Genomic DNA, 19205 nt, shown 5'->3' on the forward strand with positions numbered 1-19205 from the left:
TAAATTACTTATTATATAAGATACTTATTAAATGCCTTAAGGAATTTATTTTACTATCTAGATAGTTTAACCTTTTCCTTTAAAATAACCTTTTTAAGCTATTATATTTTCTTTAGCTTCTTTTCTATTTTAATTTTTTCTTTTTTCTTCTCTTACTTATCCTTTTTATATAAAATTAGGAAATTTAATTTATAGATAAAGGCTATTAGCTTAACCTTTATAAAGGTATTTCTCTTTTTTATTATATAGAGGTTTATTACCTTTATATATAGCTTAATATCTTTATTATTTATTTATATCTTTAAGACTTTTAATTGTTTTATAAAGAAATAAGATAGATTAAATAGTAAATATTTAATAATTTAATAATATTATAAGGCTATAAGGCTATATTTTTAAATAAGCTTTTAATAAAACTTTATATTAAAATAAAGCTATATAAAATAATAAAATAATAGTAAATACTTTCTTTTTCCTTATATAATAAAACTATTAGTAAAAAAAAGTAAAAATAATAATAAAAAAGTAAATTATTTTACCTTTAATTATCTATTTAATATATTAAATTAACTTAAATTATAATTATAATATTAATACTATATTACTATATTATTTAACCTTATAACTATAGCCTTATAGCTAAGTAATATATAAGGTAATTTTATTATATATATAATAAAATTATTAAAATACTATATATTAGCCTAGCCCTATTTTAAAATCTATATAACCTTATAATAATAAAGCTAAGATATATTTCTATAGGCTAAAGACTTTTAATTAAAGATAATATAGTATTAGCTATATTTAGCTATAAAATCTTATAATTCCCTAGTATTTTTATCCCTTAGAGAGACTTATAGTAAATTTAATAGGAAAGGCAATAGCTTTATATACTATATTATAAGATTAAAAGAAAGAATATCTTTATAATAAGAGAGACTATATTCTATAATATAATAGGTTAATATAGGCTATAATTAATAAAACTAGAGATATTTATTTAAACTATTAAAAATAAATATAAGTATTTTAAGTAATAGCTTTCTTATATATTTAGCTATAATAGCCTAAGCTATAAGAAACTCTATTTAAGTTAAAGTTAAAGGAAGAAATTTATATATATAATTAAGAGTTTAATATAAAGTTAAAATGCTAAAGTAAAATAAATTTACTTAATATTATAGTTAATTAAACTAAGTTATATAACTAGACCTTTTACTATATTATATAATTATTTTAATCCTTATATTATTTTTATAATCCTTAAGCTTTTACTTAAGCTTTTTTAATTTCTTTTAGGTTTTTAATAAAGGTTAATTTATTTATATAGATTAAATTTTTAATAATAATTAAATCTAAGGTTTTCTTAAAATAAGGTTTTTTCTATAATATAACTCTTTTAATATAAACCTTATAATAAAGGCTATTATAAAGGAAGCTTTTATTATACTAAAGATAGTAATAACTTCTTCCTCTTATAACCTTAGTTAATTAGTAAGCTAATAATACTATAAGTTAATATAATAATTAAAATAAAAAGTAATTACTGGCATATATATAAGTTAAAGATATCTACTTACTATTGCTTAATTAAGTAAGACTAATTAAGTTAATTAATCCCGGTCTTATTGCATATAGCTAACCTATTATAATTCTTATATATAATACTAACTATTATTATTAAGCTAAAGGCTATTAGTTCTAGTTATTACCCTAATAGCTTATAATTTAATGCAATTAAGACTATAGTTAAATATAATAGAGATATTAAGCTATATATAGAAGTAATAAACCTCTATATAATAAAAAAGAAGGATACCTTTATAAAGGTTAAACTAATAGCCTTTACCTATAAATTAAATCTTTTAATTTTATATAAAAATAATAAAAAGGAAAGGCTAAAGGAAATATAATAGCTTAAAAAGGTTATCTTAGAGGAAAAGGTTAAACTATTTAAATAATAAAATAAGTTCTTTAAGGCATTTAATGAGCTAATTATTTTATATAATAAGTAGTTTAATTAATTAAAGAGGCAGGTAATAATAGCGGCTAAAGCCTTTAAGTTATAGTATACTAGTTATAGCCTAAGATTATAAGTATATAACTAAAAGAAGTCTAAATAAAGAAGCCTAAAGCTAAAGGCTTAGTATAGATTATCTAGTTAATTAATTAAATAATACTGCTTTTATTATAAGAGATTTATAATATTATTAACTAGGGCTTAATCCTTATATAATTATACTATTAATAATTTCAATAAAGAATATCTTTATTATAATTAACTATAGTCTTAATTATATTAGAATATAAGCTATTAAAGTAATAACTAAGATTAATAGCCTTTAGCTTAATAATAATTAGTATTATATATAGGAATTATAATAAGTTAACTATATATAATAAGACTAAGATTAATTAATTAATAGTTAGTTTTATTTAATTAGGTAATATATTATTAGCTTATTAGTTAATTAAGGTTATAAGAGGAAAAAGTTATTATTATCTTCAGTATAATAAAAGCTTTCTTTATAAATTACCTTTATTATAAGGTTTATATTAAAAGAGTTATATTATAGAAAAAACCTTATTTTAAAAGAACCTTAAATTTAATTATTATTAAAAATTTAATCTATATAGATAGATTAACCTTTATTAAAAACCTAGAGGAAATTAAGAAGGCCTAGGTAAAAGCTTAAGGATTATAAAAAAAATAAAAGGTAAGATATAGTGCTATTGTTAATAGGGAGGTTTTAAGCTAATATCTAATTCTAGTCAAGCGCATTGCATCGGCCGTGCCAACTAAGACATTAGCTCTCTATAGCGGTGGTAAAGGTGGATTTCTCTTTTAGTCTTTATATATAAGGTCAATGTCTTCACTGAAGATGGAAATGTAACAGTGACATTATAGAGTTCACTGTAACAAGGCATACCTGCCGTTTCCATTACTAAATCCCATCATAACGCTTTAGGTCTAGAACATTAATCTGTGTCTTCAAGTATATAAATAATAGTCTGTGAAGTATTTTCTCTTATTTTACTGTGTATCTAAACAAGTAGTCACTTTTGCACCAGTAACTGCGACAAGCCTTAAAACAGTATTCGACTTTGAGCCCATCACTTTCCATTCCAACACTCTCAAAATGAAACCTCGTATGTGTTACGTTCCTAATCACTCACAGAATTAGATTATCTTTGGAATCTAGCTCATAGATGGACGACAAAATCGTCCTGGCAACAAGCGAGGAAATGACTAAGAAGCTAGACACCTTTTCCAAGGAGATGTAGGCGAATGATTCTGGAATGGAGGAAGCTTAGGGTCTACCGCTTTCCAATGGGCATATAATGTCTTAGACCCTCAATCCGACTTCACCTTGGAGAATATTCCATCCAGCCAGCCAAGAGTCTCCAATGCAAGTTGTTGTTCAGCACCAAGCGCACAATGTTCCCCAGCACCAAGTTCAGTCTTGAACAAGAAGTAGTGCGCTTGCTTGCCCAGAGCCCTAGCCATCTCTTCTGGCTGCTGAGGAGCGGTTTTGTCATTTTGCCCAGATGGAACAAAGACAGGGCACGTAATTTTGGCGAGGTCTCGTTCATCAAGATGGAAGTCCCCGACATTTGTCAGCCAGGTAAATGGGCTTTTGGTGTTCCAAGACCACATGCCTTGATTGACACCCCAGCTGAGAGCCGTAGGGATTTTTGGATTCTTGAGAAGTCCCAATATCTCCTCATCAAATGCAGTCCCATTTCCTGACAGAAAGAGCTTAGACAGTGCAGCAGGAAACTGTTCGAGGATGGCGCGTTGGAGGCTGAGCATTCCATCAATAGCAAGCACAGCGGCAAGTCTGTGTTCACGCGTTGCAGCCAAGGGCGCAAGAAGACCCCCAAATGAGACACCAATTAGAGCCACTCGCTCGGGATCAACGTCGCCTCGACTACGAGCGTAGTCAACCACGGGTGTGACGGCCTCCCACCATTCCGGTTTGAAGCCAAGATTTTGCTGTCTGCGTACAGTGGATTGTCCTGGACCTTCATATGTGATGCAATTCCAGCCACGCTGAATGATCTCGCGACAATTGCTGTGATATAGTGCCTCTTGGGAACCATCATATCCAGTTCCCACAATGACTGTTGGGACGCGCTTGTTGTTGTGCACGCTTTTCCCGGCAGGGAGCTCAGGATCAGCTGGGAAGAAGTAGGCAGGGACAGTGAAGTTCTTAGCTTTCAACTGAACAAATGTTGGGGGTCGTGGAAGAAGATTGACGGCTTTCGTAAAGCTCTCATTCTGCTTCTGCCAAAGTGTGTAGATTCTGGGATCGGATTGATTGCCATGCAAGAAGAAGTCGGAGGCTCGATAGTAGGATGAGGATCGGAAATACGCCGATCGAGCAGATACCCATGCCTTTGCCTTCTCAGCCCCGACTGCCTGGGCGTAGATACTATCGGCAAGAAACTTGAACTCGCGATACCAACTCTCGCCATCGTTGGGTTCAATCACGGCAGCGGCACGCAAGACCTCTCCCGTGGCACTCCCTCCTTCGTTAGCGAGTGAAAGATACTCGCTCAAGATGAAAGCGAACTCAGTGTCATCACTGAGAGGATACATTGACGTGGTAGTGTTGGTGATGGTGACGTTGGGCGGATATGAACCCGTGTCTTGAGTGCAGATTGCCTGGAATTTCATGGGTCAGTCTGCGTTTCAATAGATGATTTTTTCCAAGTGAGAAGTACAATGGCAAACATGGCGCTTATCGCTGCTATGTGCTGTAGGCCGAGAATCTTGTAAGGTGTCAATGGGTTTATTGTCGGTTTGGGTGTTGAAGATGATAAGAACGAAGGCCTTCCTTGACTGGTATTGTAGTTCACTTAAATACTTTTGATAGCAACAGACCACCGTGCCTTATAGCCGGATGACGACTCATATCCATGCATGTTCGAATGTCTTACCTCTTTCGTTTAGAGTTTTGTATAATTGCCTGGTATCTATTTTCTGCAAAGTGGTCAGGATACTCATCTGTTGTTCGAACGATTGAATGAGTTACTTCAAATGGCTTAGTAGCCTTTGTCAGCTTGACCTTGCACCGCCCCCCACAACACGTCAATGGCTGTAGTTAATGCTGACATTATATGCATGGCGGCTTTCAATGATGCCGATATGACCGAGTGATAAGCAAATTAGATCCTTTCATTTCCTTGCATTGTACTGTGTCATGTTCACCCGGCGGGCGTTTGTTGGTTTTAGTTGAACTTTCCAACTCATAATTAACGTAGACTTGAATTGTGCATTTCCAGCCACAAATCAGTTGTTGATAATTTAAATTGGTCACATTTCATTGCAGCTCGTAAGAAACTACGTACCGATCCCTAAGTGCATATTTAATTACTAGCTGTAGCGGAAATCACAACCATTCATTATATGCACACATGTATCGACCGGATGTACTGTACCTAGAATAATCCTGGGCCGTCAAACCCTAAGTTACCGCAAACCCTACCCTGGGCTCCGCCCAAAAACGGAAGTACGAAGGAGGACGAGAAGAGTAGGAGTCTTGGAAAGGACCGACCTTCTAAACTTCAGTCTCTTTATATTACTCGCTAGTTAAATGCCTTGTCAAATATATCTATTCCAAAAGGAAAGCTCAATAATTAAAACCATTGTTCAGCAAAATAGATATATAGATAGTAAGTTCAATCACACGTTGTTGAAAGGTCTTCATATTCTAGCCCAAAGACTCCGGGATAGTATGGTCAGCGTTACCGAAATTGATTCTCTTTCATTTATTTGTTGTACGTTATGGACCTAGCTACCTATTCAATGATATCATCCAAGTGGTAGCTCATAGCCATGTAACAGCTGCACTATAAAACACTATTTAATGTTAAAGATCTTAGTACGTAGAAGGCACTTGTGTAAGTAAGCCTCCATCGACAACTAGGGATAGCCCGTTAACATAGGAACCCGCTCTGGAGCACAGGAAAAGGATCACTCCAGCTATATCCTCAGCCGCCCCTAATCAGCCAGCAGGTATAGTTTCGGGGGTAAAACCTGGAGCTTTCCCAATCGCTGGGGCCGTCAAGTCGGCTAAGATGCTATGTCAGACACTTCGATTCAACTGTGATTTTCTTCATGAGAACTTACTATGAAAGGTGCCTAGGTTTAAGGCGTTCACTCTAATCTGATGGGGCGACAAGAAAGTGCTCAGAATCTTCATCAAGTGGTTTGCGGCCGCTTTACTTGTGGCATACCCAAACAAGCCCGGGGTGCTACGGATGAAAGATGAGATGCTGGCGTTGACAATCACCTGACTGCTGATACCGGGTAGATTGCCTTTTGAGTTTCCCTTGTCTAATAAGGTTAGAAAAGCCATTGTCGAAAACATGGCTGAAGTGACATGGAGATCATTGGGCTTAGTAAAAGCTTCTGGAGTCCAGTTCTCCCATACAAAGTCTCGCACTTGTGTCAAGGTAGGATTTTCTGCCATTCCATAAAAATGGGGACCAGGGCCTCCAGCATTGCACACTAAGAGATTGATTTATCCAACTTGATCAGTGATTTGGGAGACTGCCTTGTCGAGGTCGTCCTTCGAGGTAACGTCTGCCTGAATGGGAGTGATGTTGTGAGGCGAGGTTCCTGCGGTTTCTTGGAGTTTTTCGAGCCTCCTTCCGAGAATGAAAACTCTAGATGCACCATTGTTTGCCAATGTCTGAGTTATGACTCGTCCAATTCCTTTATAGCTGATGAGAAACTGCTGTCCATAGATTTACAACAGGAAATAATTGTTGTTCCTTACCAGTGCCACCGCCTGTCACAACGGCCACTATCCCGCTGACTCCGAACAGGTTCGGAATCTTGAAAGTATCTGGGTTGGTCTCCATGATCGTATCGTGCAATACGAGGTGATAGATATAAGAATCAATTTAACCAAGACTTTTAATTTAGTTGAATTGTCTTAGTCCCTTGGAAAAATGAATCGAGAAGAATGATGCAGATAATAACAGAAAAGAGGTGAACTTATATATGCCTGCTATCGGGCTCGCCAGATATAGTCTTTCACCCGACAGACCTGTGGGGCTATTTTGCTAAATCTCACCATTATGATAGAGAGGGCAAATCCATCCAGCGAACCCCATACTTGATCGAGGTCTATAATATGTATGGGTCTCTGCTGTACTAGGAACCGGGTGTAAGAAGACAGCAAAGTGAAAATTACTCTATGTAGAACTTACAATGAGATCTTAATTAAATCACAAGAAATAATCAATCTGATCAATTTAAGATCGTAGAAAATAAAATTTTCTCAATTAATATTTATCTATATATTAGAAGCAAGGGTTACGTTGTTGCACCACGGGACGGGACAAACCCATTTTCGGACACTATGATGACTGACCCGCATAAGTGCTCCTCAATAAACCCACAAGAATCTCACGTCGTCAAAGGAACTTATCTAGTGCTTACATACTAGATAGGTCCTTATCAAATGGCGACGTTGCTGGGAATCTTGAGTTTAGGTTATAAGCAATTTTATGTGCGTCAAGGAAAGGCCAAGCAGGCCGAGATAAAATTCACGGCTTGGCCTTGCCTAGTGATAATTAAAGACCGAATCTACTGACCTAATGTAATGGTTTGTTAGTTCTTAGTTTAATTTCTCGTCCTTTTACAGACATAGGGTCGAGAAAACCAGTGTTGAGGTAAGTTATCCTTAGTAGAGTATAACCAAACAGCACGATGAACTACGAAGTCAGATAATGCCAATATCTTTTACTGTTCTCCCTGAGATACCCTGTACAGTTCCCACTTCCGCATTATTCTGTACCCTTTTATCGGAAAAAGCTCGGCGTATTCACTGGTTGGGAGTATATAGCTGTTGGGCTGGAGGTCATGTGCTCGATTTCCACAGAGGCTGGATGTGTTTATAGGCGTCGGCAATCTTAATAGCTTTGCAACATAGCTGTTCTATGATTATGACCTTTGCATTCGGATCAAGTATCTATTCAGCAATAACAAGTAACAAAGAGTGTAATGTGTTTTTAACTTTAATACTCTCCTCTTTCTGAAATAATACAGTACTCTATCCTTCAGTTCCACCAACCTAGACTACATTGCTAGTTACTTCTCCGTTTCTTAAACTCAACAGTCGCAATCAAATCTGGTAGGAATTGGGTCTCAGCAGGAAAGCTCTCCGGGCGTGTCTGACCCTCTGAGAATCGCATGTCATACTCTCGTAGGATATAACTCATGATTGCTTTTATTTCTTGCGCAGCAAAGAAGCGGCCTGGACACGCATGTCTTCCATACCCAAAACTCATAGAAGACGCATTGGATGCGACGTATTGTAAGCGTCCATCCAGTTCTGGTTGAGTTGCCCGAAGATCAGAAAAACGGAATGCATCGAACTTTTCAGGGTTGGGACACAGCCAAGGATCCATTGTGACTGCTTGTGTTGGAATTCCAATTGTTGTGCCTGCTGGGATAATAAATCCGGAAGAAAGAGTGAAGGGTGCATGGGTAATGCGCTCGAAGGTAACTAATCCCCAAGTTAGCTCATATTGTAATCATTCGACCATAAACAACAATCAATGTCATACTCAGTAGGAGGGGGTTAAACCTCTGGCTCTCTTTCATAAAGCTATCCATCTTGGCCATGTTGCGGAACCCCGGCTTATCTATCCTACCATCAACATCGCAAACACTGTCCAACTCTTGTCGTAGAGGTTCAGTAATCTCAGGATGGGCGCATAAGTCGAATATCAACTGAGATGGAGCCGCTGCACTGGTATGGATTGCGGCAAAGCTAACTTTGAGGAGAATACCAGCAAGGAATTTCAGCTGCTTTTCATCACCCTCAGCCTGTTCAGCCATCCAGTACAGTAAATCGACTGCCTTCTCTTTCGTACGCTCGCGATCTTGCAGTAATGGGATAGCTGCTTCTTCAGCAACTGCGTAATACGAGGCGATTCTTTGTATCTCAGGTAGATAGCGAGACACAAATGGCTTTAGAAATTCTGGATATTGTTTGAGTTTCTGGGCACCAGTAAATCCGTCAAGCGCAAATTTGACAGATGCGTCGAGCCACTTTTCGTTATGTGAAAGAGTAGTACCTCCGAACATACGGCTAGATACCCTTGCAACGATCTTGGTCATGAGATCGACCACAGGGACAGGTGTCCAATCTTGATCAGTAAGTACCAGTCCGAGGATGTTTAAAAGATAGAGGGACATACCGTGGCACTTTGGAAATAAGTCCCGAAACGAGTCTTCAATTTCTTCTTGTACAGCAGGCATCACGTCGGCTTAAAAGTTAACATTTCATTGAAACCAAGCATCATAGCTTAATCGAGACGTACCTAGATGTTGATTCAATTGGGCCTTGATGACACGAGGATGCAGCGTTGAACGACTGCCCATAGTGGTGTATTTTCCTTCAAACATCTTTATGAGTTAGTATGGATCTCTTGATCTTATTTGGTGGCCTTCATCTTACCTCGATAAATGTCCCAACGAAATCCACATGCTCAACCGGAGCGGACTTGAGCTCTTCAAGATACTTCAGTGGTATCATGAGGCGCTCTCCGAGTGGGCTGGGAACATAAAAGAACCCCCCGGCTGTCTGAAACGTGTCAGACTGAATTCTTTCAGCGCGTATACTAGCTTTACGATGTCAATACCTTTTGGTAGCCTTCCTGTAGCATTTCCTTGGCATTCGTCCGAAACCTTTCGCGATTCTTTTTTATGCTAGGCTTATCGTTTCCTCCAACTACCATGACTCCAGGCACTAAACGTTGGTTCTTCCGGGTGAGATAAGAGTAGCTCATAATAACCACGCAACATGTGATCAAGAGACTTGCCGCTGGCATGGTACAGCTAATTTGGCGACAAGCATGGCGTAGCCTTGGAAAGGTTATCGGTATAATTTCGAGAATTAACCCCATTTTGAAGATAGTCAGTAACTGTAATGACAAGTGGGCGAGTTATTGAAATTGAGTAGTGCCAATAAAGACTGCCACTCCGAATTATGAATACAATGTGTTACTATGTATTATAGAATGGAGAATCGTCGAAAACAGAGGTAGGCCCAAGCTCATATCCGATTGGCGCAAAGTTCCGAAAAAGACGGCGTTACCTAAATGGGAAAGACGCCGAGCCACCTCGACTCCAATGTCGATGACATTCTTATAGACCAAGTCGGCTGTTGGAACCACAATAGACAAACAAAAAACAAGTTTCAATCCCTCCCGTAGTCATCATGTCCAGTATCAATGGAAACGAACCCATCCTTGAAAAAGGGACAAACGGGGACTTTGCCAATGGTCTGCCTCATGATCCACTTCAGCCATACAAGACAGAAAGATTTGATGATGGATTCAGCTATGATACGATACAAGTTCATGGAGGTCATAGGCCTGACAGAGAGACACATGCTAGAGCTGTGCCTATCTACAACAGTGTGGTAAGTTATGTCACTGCCGTGTGCCAATAGCATCGGTGGCATCTAACATCCTTGATTAGTCTTTTGTTTTCACCGACAGTGAACACGCTAAAGGAATCTGCTCCATGAAAGAAGGCGGATTCTTCTATAGCCGCATATCCAATGTAAGCTCTCACTCCCACCATCAAAAGCCAAACTGACATCTTTTGCAAAGCCTACTGTTGCCGTTTTTGAAAAGCGATCCGCAGCTCTTGAGGGAGGCACAGCAGCTGTTGCCACAGCTTCGGGACAAGCTGCCATATTCAACACAATCATCTGTCTTGCTGGAGCTGGTGACAACATCGTCGCGTCTATCAATCTCTACGGTGGCACATACAGTCTTTTCAAAACACTCCTGCCGCGCCTTGGAATCACCGTTAGATGGGCCACACAGGAAGTGCCAGAAGAGTTCGCTAAGCACATCGACGACAAGACCAAGATGCTTTTCGTCGAGACTATTGGAAACCCTCGATGCAGCGTGCCTGATCTTAAAGGATTGGGTGACTTGGCTCGCAAGAACAGGCTTCCATTTGTCGTAAGTTTCCATTCCTCATGATTCTGTCAATCACTTCTCTAACAACAGTCAGGTTGATAATACATTTGGTGCATGTGGAACCTGGTGTAGACCTATCGACTTTGGTGCCGATATCATCTTACATTCAGCTACCAAGTGGATGGGCGGCCATGGAACCGTTGTTGGCGGTGTCATTATTGACTGCGGTACTTTCAATTGGGGCGAGGCTGGCGATAGGTTTCCGAAAATGCTTCAGAAAGATGGACCTATGAGTTTCTCCTATTGGAAAGCTTTTGGGAATATAGCTTTTGCTATGGCTCTGAGGCTTGACATTCTGATGGAAGTCGGGTCAGCCCTCAACCCTGCATCTGCTCAGCAGCTACTAATTGGAATGGAAACTTTGAGCCTACGATGCGAGCGTCATGCTACCAATACCATGGCTGTTGCAAGATTTTTGGAATCTCATCCTAGGATTGCGTGGGTTAACTATCCTGGTAAGTACTACATGAGGATGTATAGGAGGGGCAGTTACTGACATACTATGTAGGCCTCGAGAACAACCAGTACCACGAAAATGCAAAGAAATACCTTAGGAAGGGTTTCGGAGGTGTACTGTCCTTTGGGCCTAAAGGTGGCGATGTAGCAAGCAAGATGCTGCTCAACTTTGTTAAGATTATTTCTCACCAGACCAAGTAGGGCCCTCAATTCTTCTGAAGTTACTGAATGAATGAGCTAACAATTCCAGTGTTGGCGATTCGAAAACATTGGCGACACATCCGTGGAACTCTACGCATGTTATCATGTCCGAAAAGGACAGACGAGAGGCGGGCATTACCCCTGTAAGTCAAATATAATTAACTATCGACTTTGACGGTGTAGCTAACCTTTTCGAGGCCTTCATCCGTTTTTCGGTAGGGACCGAAGATGTTGATGACATTATTGGCGATCTTGCCCAGGCTCTCGCAAAGTTGCCAGATGAACTCGTCGCTGAGCATAATGAGAAACTGGAGATCAAGGTCCGTGAAGCTACTGCCAAGATGGAAGCAGGCGAGAAGACAATGAGAAAAATTGAGTACACGGATGCTGATATCAACACCTCGAGGTCGAATGTTCCTCTCAGTCTGCAGACCCTGCCTGGTCATCAGGAGGTAGTGGTACCTTCGGCCTAAGGGTGGTAAAACCTTCCTGTCGAGAGGTACTGCCACGGAAGAGTTACTCGTCTATAGAACATAGTATGCCATTTTACATCATACATAAGGCATAGCACATATAAAACTTGTTTTTGAGACCATTTGACACACCACCCTATCTATACTTGTGCATTCCCTAGATGAATAAGCATCGTGTCACAGATGATAACAACATCGGAGAAAGGAGTCCTAAAACATTAAAACCATAATACATGCCTTCTTTCGATGTATTATGGGCCATATTCATTCCTCGATGAGTTGTGGAAGGTTAAAATCACCGTATCTATTCATTTGGTGATCATATCCAATCTGCTACGCTCTTTTCTACTGATAGCATCTTCATAAATAAAATATAAGCTTCCAACCGGTGATTCAATACACCAGAACTTGCTATTACCATTAACACATCAACAAGCACATTTTTCTAGCCGACATGAGCTCAGAGACAGAAGTCATGTTTGTATCAATAATGAGATAGAAGAAGTTACAGTGAGTTCTATATCGGGATCTATTGTCAATTCTCGGAGTACAATCTATCGAAATTCTCTAAAAGCCAAAGCATAAATTCAAGATCGTCATTCGATACTTGAGCCCCCATTGCAATCTACACGTTATTGTATCGAGGTGTTGATCTACTCCATGCTTCGTTACCGCTCATTTGATACTCCAATCCCTTGATGAAAGCTTTCAAGTCCTCGCTACACGCAGGGATTGAATGCATTCGTTCCTTAACTAGATCGATATGCGCAAGTTCCCACTCCCGACACATGGTCCACAGCACTCGTTTAGACGCAGCAAAGCTCAGACCGGTTTCATTTGACAAGACTGACACGGCCGAGCAAACAGCCGAACCCTCTGGGTGTCCCTCATGAAATGCTTTGATTTCCTTCTCCCAGCTGTATACATCGTTAATAACAGAGATATGTTTTGAGCAATTCAGTTCTAAATCGTTCACAGACTCTAGTTCCTTGGGAGTAAGATGAAGCTTCATACTGAAGCGCATCAGTGCTGAGAGTAGGCTGTGAATGAGTTAGCGATATAACCTGAATAATGAGCTCATAGGTTCGAGTGTGAAACTCACGCTTTCCCGACATCACCCTCGCGGTACTCCAAATACTGTCCAAGCTCTTTAATATGTAACCGAGACTTATCTGTTTGAGCCCTCATAAAGGTGAAGACAGGTTCTAAAATATCGTCTGCCAGTTGCTTATCACAAGCTCGCATGTCTCTCCATAGATGGTGAGTGATCCATTCCACTGGAATCTCAGGATCTGGAACCATCTCATTCTTGGATATGAGGATCAGCCTTTCGTTATACTCTGAACCATCCTGAAGCGACATATGCTCTAGTAAGTCTATTTTACAGTTAGATAGAGACATGAAATCCGTCTTTTGAAACTCACCATCAATTAGAAAGAGTAATGTCAGTAGCCGACAAGCAAGTGTTATCCTGTCATCAAGGGCAACCGGGTAGTAGTAACAGGTGACACGTGAAAAGCCCGCCGCCACGAACTTCTGTTTGGCTAAATCATTTGGAAAAGGCCAATTATCTAGGAAGTATTTGTTCACTTCTTCAGACACTTCTTTCTCCAGGGGATGAATTCGGGGGACAAATCGAGATCTCGTGGTTTCGTCCTGGTTCTCAAGGGGCCTAGGGACTGCTTCATTCGCTTCGGGGTAGCTATGCAACCATTTGGGGGCGATGAGTTGTAATATTGATGCTAGTGGTGTCATCAATGCCATCTTTGAGTGTTGCAGTGTAAGACCTGTGCTGGTAATTGTGTAGTTCGAGTTAGATCGGCTGTTCGGATATGATTTACCGAAACGAAGAAAGACGAGAAAAGAAGAGGAGGAAGCTTTAAATCTAATCTGTCTATAGAGTCTACAAAACTCAAAATCCAAACAAATGAAAATAAAGTGAGGCGAACCAGGCTAACTAGGTTTATCCCTGGACATTTTCCAATCGGCAGAATTCCATCTTGGGGAATAGCGCGATTTCGGACCAAGGCTAAATTGGAAACATGGCGAACATTTACACAGGAGATATTGATGCAAAGGCTTTCAGTTCGTTGGAAACACGTATATAATTGGAATAATGGGGGTTACTCGTGACCTTTCAGCTGTCTAAAGTCTGTAGCTGCTTGCTGCATCCTAGTCTCGCTAACATTCTCCTTGCCAAACCACAACTCGCGCCCAGCAGATATGGGGCCCTCAAGTTCCGTGTATCTATCTCCCAATGTCAGGATAGTTCGGCCATTCCAGCGCCCTGGTGATCGCTTCCATTCCTCAGTGTCTTTCCCGTAGGCTTGTACCTTTTGTTGTTCTGAAGCTGTTGCCGAGTATGCTACAGCCAGTCCGACAAAGTAAGCACTACTCACAGGTAATCCTGCTGCTATAATCGGGGCTGCTAAATCTGGCGGCAGAAGTTTGGTGATGGTGGCGGCTGGGGCAACTGAAGTGATGGTGATACCGCTGTCTCGGAGCGTCGAGCGCATAGCTCGAACAAAGTTGATCAGCTGCCATGAAAGTCAGTAATTACCATGGGACAATGCCTTTCGCCAATACGAACCGCTGCTTTGGTAGCGCTGTATACGGGCAAAGACTGCTCCGCTAAATATGCCGTTGCACTTGAAGTTATGACAATGCTGCCTTCAACAGAATTTTTTTTCATGCTGTGCATTGCAAGCTTGACAAAGTTGAGTGTTCCCCGGAGATTGACATCAATAACCTTGTACACGGGCTCGACCAAGTCTCCATTATCGTCAAATGTATCGTTGAGATAATCGGCGTCTTCGCTTACTCCGGCATTTGCGACAGCGATATGGAAAGTCCCGACCGCCTCTAGGGCAGCTACTATATCAGACCATTGGCAAATATCGCAATGCAGATAAGTTATACCGTGATGCACAGGCGAATCTGGCTCCTGCTGGTCAAGTACGTAGATTTGAGCGCCCTTGTTGGCAAGTATGTTTGCCGTGGCCCATCCAATGCCAGATGATCCTCCTGTGTTGGCCCGGTTGAATTAGTAACGTTCCTAGCGTGAATTGATGTAGAAGTGAGACTAACCGGTCACTACCGCTTTTTTCCCACTCAGGTCTGGAATATCCTTCTCTTGAATTTGTAGAGTTGTCATTTCGGCTACTATCTATTTATTCTAGATTTCCACAAAGATGACAAAATTGAAAACGTTTCGTGCTACTTTCACTTTTGTTAGCAGGTCACAATTATAGGATTTATTAATTCTATCGGGCGGTTTCCCAATTCGGACAGCCCGAAGTCCAAGCGCGACCACGGTGTAGCCTCGGGCGAGAGATGTGATGTTTACCACGTATAAACTCACCATCTAATAGGTTTTATAACGCGATTCTTTTGCATTTCGCACCGAATTTCAGTTACGTTTCTAAACAATATCACGTCTTACATTCTCGCCGCAATTGTATATCGAACCCATGGCGAATCATCGCTGGATTGAATATGTGTTTGCGGGTGACGCCGATAGTCTCAAACGCCTCTGCAGCCCTAGCTACGAGATGCTCGTTGCATCAGTCATATCAGTAGATATTCCATCCAGTTCTAATATAGCCAAGAAGATCTCATGGACTGACGTATCATAGTTCTTTGGGTTTTGTGTGATTGTCAAGCTCATTACTGTGCAAAAACACCCTCTCTCTCGATTCCCTGGACCACTTAGTGCCAAGTTTAGTAATGTGAGTGAAAAGCCCATAATTGAAGCACCATCAATCTCATACCAACCACTCGGTAGCTTTCTCATTGTCGCCGATTTCTAGGAGGCAGACAGCCCTACAATATGCTCAAGCTTCACGAAAAGTATGGTTAGTAATACTCAAGAAACCTCCGTATACTAGATCATCTCTGACTATCTTCCCCAGGTCCTGTTGTCAGAATCGCTCCCAATGAGCTTTCTTTCAATACTGCAGCCTCGTGGCGGGATATATACGACAAAAGAAAAGGCCACCAACCTTTCATTAAAAGCGAGTTTTACGATGGCGGTAGTTTTGCAGCCGAGGCTCATTCAATCGTGAGCGAACGTGACCCAGAGCAGCATGCAAAGATGAGAAGATATCTGCGTGATGCCTTTTCAGACCGTTCACTTCGCGAGCAAGAGAGTTCCATTAACCAAGCCATCGATCAATTCATGGATAAGATTGGACATCTTGATTCCTCATGTTGTGGCATCGACATTGTCATGTGGTTCAACTTACTGACCTTCGACATCATTGGCGACTTGGCTTTCGGCCAATCCTTTAATGGAGTCTCATCTGGTGAGTCTATAATCGCCCCTTGGATTACTTTTGCCTAACCCGAATATTTCCAGGTACCGAGCACTTTTGGGTCTCTATTGTAGTCAAAAGTCTCAGGATGGGGGCTCTCGCTGACTGTTTCAATCGCTTTCCATGGCTAGGGGCCATTTTTCAGACTATGTTCCCAAAATTACTCAAAAAGCTCATTGAGGATACTAGGAAGCATGAAGCATATACTTTGGGTCTTGTGAAGAGGTGAGTTCTGGTTAGAATTTAATATCGTGTCTACTTTACTGACTCAAGTTAAAGGAGAGTGGCACAGGATAGTGGCCGCAAAGACTTTCTAACTAAAATTATGGAGGCAAGAAAATCCGAAGATATATCTGACATTCAGATAGCGGCACATGCTTCAGACTTTGTGTACGAGTTCTTTAGTCAACCTCTTCGAATCTAGTCTGCTAATCGGCGTCACAGAATTGCTGGGAGCGAGACGACTGCCACGGCTCTATCATGCATCACTTACTATCTCCTCAAGACACCGGATGTATTGAAGAAGTTACAAGACGAGATTCGGAATAACTTCCAGTCATATCAAGAAATTGACAATACAGCAACATCTCAATTACCTTATTTGAACGCAGTTATTCTTGAGGGAATGAGAATGTACCCGCCACTTCCCTTTCCTCTGCCACGCGTCGTACCCGAGGGCGGTGACACAGTTGATGGCCAATTTATTCCTGGTGGGGTATGTAGTCCCCAATTTGATCCTAACACTTCTTCCTCGTCAGCAGAGAGTTGCTGACTTCCTGGCACTAGACCGTTGTCTCGACCAACCCCTTTGCAGCGTCCATGTCATCCGACAACTTCCACGATGCGTGGACTTTTGACCCTGAGCGGTGGCTTCACTCGACGGTAGAAGACGATCGAGAGGCTAGCCAGCCATTTTCTTTAGGAACTAGGGGTTGTCTAGGCAAGAGGTAAGAGGCTTGTTTTCATGTGTGTGCGTTGTTTCATATGCTAATCAATGGCTTTTGCACAGTCTTGGTTGGCTCGAGATGCGCACTATTCTCGCCAAAATGCATTTTAAATACGATCTAGAACTATCAAATCCATCACTAGACTGGCATGCTCAGTCAGAGATGCATACACTCTGGCAGAAACCAGTCATGAAGATCAGGGTAAAGCCAAAGTGTCTCTAATTCTCTTATCCTTATCTCACCTTTGACGTACTTGAGATTTTGTATTATAGATAGATGGAGATTTCTACTTACCCGGAATAAATATATGTTGCACACTCGAATGAAGATGACCTAAAAAACGAATTGATATAAAGCAACCAAAATTGCTTATCAAACCACAGTAGCTATAGAAGACAGGTTAGTTAAAAACTTCAAATAGCAGTGGTTGATATCAAATCTGTGTTTAGTGCAGAGAACTTCCTACCGCACATCACCATACCCGATGTGATGTCCTGCTTGGTAGATGTACTACTTAAAGTGTGGGCGGTTCCAAATTCTCAACAACAATATATCTCTATGATCACTAAATACAGTGGCAACATACCACATTCTATGTTGTTAAATGTCTACAAATTACTCAACAGCGATAACTTGCGCGTCCATATCGACATCTGGGTCCCAGTGTCCAACGTAGCCATCTCTCCCAGTAAGATACGTTCCTTTAGCCTGTTCATCTTCAGATGCACGAAACACAGCGTGCTTTTTGTTTGTCCACTCTAAACCTTTCCACGTTTTCCCCTCCGCATCGGTGAACTCGGCATCCATTTCCGGACGCAGCAGGTACACGATAGAATACTTGTGTCTAGTCTTCTCATCCTTATGGGGGATTATGCGATGAAGACTGGACTCCAAAACTCCGCCAGATATAAATCGCAGAGCATCGCCGACGTTGACCACTGCGTGTCCAGGCTTAGGCGCGATGTAATACCACTCCTCTTCTTTGGGCTTTAGGACTTGGAGGCCTGCGACCTCAGTGAAGACTATAGACAGACTGCCAGCATCTGTGTGGGCAATTTGTCCTACTTTGTCCGGTGCTTCCTCTGCAAGAGTATATTTTAATAGGCCTAGAGCAGTTGGGCAAACCGCATTCTTACGGTGATATTGCTCATAAGCCTGTCTTTCATCCAAGCCCAAGGCCGCAGACAGACGAGTAAGAAGGAGAATGCTGATCTCTCTGAGGCTAGCTATGGCCTTCTTCAGCCCAAAAAGCCTAGAAGCAATCGCTTCAGGCCCTAGAAATTCCGCAGGATCCTCCATATGTGAAATTGGCCGCTCCATTAACTGTCAACTGAGTGAGCCGCCATTGGTCATATCAACTTGGATGATCTTACCATTAATCCTTCGAACCCATCCTTCTTCCCTTGAACCGGACCGTTACCATGCCCAGCAGGTTTATATCTAACATTGTAGTTATGATTAGCGAATTGAAGTCTCGGGAGTTTGGGGAAATATATCTTACCCAAAGACTAGATCTTCATCGTGGTCTCTGTCGACGAACCATCTCAACTTTTCCTCCTGTGGTAGGTTGTAGAAACTGGTAGCAAGCTCATACATCGATTCAACTTCCTCCAAGAGACGGCCGGATGCAACCCCACGGCAATCGAGGTAGAAGAAACCCAGGCCCTTGCAAGCCTTTAACAGCTGATTACTTGTTGCCTCATCGCCGTCAATCAGCTTTTGCATGGATATGACGCACAACGCTGCGTCCCCTTTTGGAACCTTATCAGCGTGTTTGTCAGCAGCTGTCATAG

At 40.9% G+C, this 19205-nt stretch overlaps 9 protein-coding genes across 9 annotated transcripts; 2 read left to right on the forward strand and 7 right to left on the reverse strand.

The window, feature by feature from the left end:
- Positions 1–3358: 3358 nt before the first annotated feature.
- FSST1_006978 (Alpha/Beta hydrolase protein) lies at positions 3359–4684 on the reverse strand (the record flags this gene model as incomplete). Its single annotated transcript, XM_083236545.1, has 1 exon — positions 3359–4684. The coding sequence occupies one exon, from the start codon at positions 4682–4684 to the stop codon at positions 3359–3361; it is 1326 nt and encodes a 441-aa protein (XP_083082939.1).
- A 1204-nt stretch (positions 4685–5888) lies between these two features.
- On the reverse strand, positions 5889–6482 carry FSST1_006979 (uncharacterized protein; the record flags this gene model as incomplete). Its single annotated transcript, XM_083236546.1, has 3 exons — positions 5889–5932; positions 6047–6082; positions 6140–6482. The coding sequence occupies 3 exons, from the start codon at positions 6480–6482 to the stop codon at positions 5889–5891; spliced, it is 423 nt and encodes a 140-aa protein (XP_083082940.1).
- A 51-nt stretch (positions 6483–6533) lies between these two features.
- On the reverse strand, positions 6534–6876 carry FSST1_006980 (uncharacterized protein; the record flags this gene model as incomplete). Its single annotated transcript, XM_083236547.1, has 2 exons — positions 6534–6727; positions 6792–6876. 2 exons carry the CDS (start codon positions 6874–6876, stop codon positions 6534–6536), a joined length of 279 nt encoding a protein of 92 aa, XP_083082941.1.
- Positions 6877–8106: 1230 nt separating this feature from the next.
- Positions 8107–9693, reverse strand: FSST1_006981 (cytochrome P450; the record flags this gene model as incomplete). The annotated part of the gene is made up of 6 exons (XM_083236548.1): positions 8107–8528; positions 8590–9174; positions 9226–9294; positions 9349–9433; positions 9486–9611; positions 9670–9693. 6 exons carry the CDS (start codon positions 9691–9693, stop codon positions 8107–8109), a joined length of 1311 nt encoding a protein of 436 aa, XP_083082942.1.
- A 554-nt stretch (positions 9694–10247) lies between these two features.
- On the forward strand, positions 10248–12152 carry FSST1_006982 (O-acetylhomoserine aminocarboxypropyltransferase/cysteine synthase family protein; the record flags this gene model as incomplete). Its single annotated transcript, XM_083236549.1, has 7 exons — positions 10248–10451; positions 10511–10594; positions 10645–11004; positions 11057–11477; positions 11531–11675; positions 11729–11822; positions 11877–12152. 7 exons carry the CDS (start codon positions 10248–10250, stop codon positions 12150–12152), a joined length of 1584 nt encoding a protein of 527 aa, XP_083082943.1.
- Positions 12153–12777: 625 nt separating this feature from the next.
- On the reverse strand, positions 12778–13916 carry FSST1_006983 (uncharacterized protein; the record flags this gene model as incomplete). Its single annotated transcript, XM_083236551.1, has 3 exons — positions 12778–13192; positions 13255–13528; positions 13577–13916. The coding sequence occupies 3 exons, from the start codon at positions 13914–13916 to the stop codon at positions 12778–12780; spliced, it is 1029 nt and encodes a 342-aa protein (XP_083082944.1).
- Positions 13917–14275: 359 nt separating this feature from the next.
- FSST1_006984 (uncharacterized protein) lies at positions 14276–15306 on the reverse strand (the record flags this gene model as incomplete). The annotated part of the gene is made up of 4 exons (XM_083236552.1): positions 14276–14689; positions 14743–15023; positions 15072–15176; positions 15240–15306. The coding sequence occupies 4 exons, from the start codon at positions 15304–15306 to the stop codon at positions 14276–14278; spliced, it is 867 nt and encodes a 288-aa protein (XP_083082945.1).
- Positions 15307–15622: 316 nt separating this feature from the next.
- On the forward strand, positions 15623–17634 carry FSST1_006985 (cytochrome P450; the record flags this gene model as incomplete). Its single annotated transcript, XM_083236553.1, has 9 exons — positions 15623–15727; positions 15788–15880; positions 15937–16006; positions 16064–16456; positions 16510–16690; positions 16745–16855; positions 16910–17180; positions 17252–17412; positions 17475–17634. 9 exons carry the CDS (start codon positions 15623–15625, stop codon positions 17632–17634), a joined length of 1545 nt encoding a protein of 514 aa, XP_083082946.1.
- A 393-nt stretch (positions 17635–18027) lies between these two features.
- On the reverse strand, positions 18028–19203 carry FSST1_006986 (uncharacterized protein; the record flags this gene model as incomplete). The annotated part of the gene is made up of 3 exons (XM_083236554.1): positions 18028–18735; positions 18786–18852; positions 18914–19203. 3 exons carry the CDS (start codon positions 19201–19203, stop codon positions 18028–18030), a joined length of 1065 nt encoding a protein of 354 aa, XP_083082947.1.
- Positions 19204–19205: the final 2 nt, after the last annotated feature.

The sequence above is a fragment of the Fusarium sambucinum genome, chromosome II, assembly GCF_050947815.1.
Source record: "Fusarium sambucinum isolate potato_lamoka chromosome II, whole genome shotgun sequence".
In the NCBI taxonomy this organism is placed as follows: Eukaryota; Fungi; Ascomycota; class Sordariomycetes; order Hypocreales; family Nectriaceae; genus Fusarium; species Fusarium sambucinum.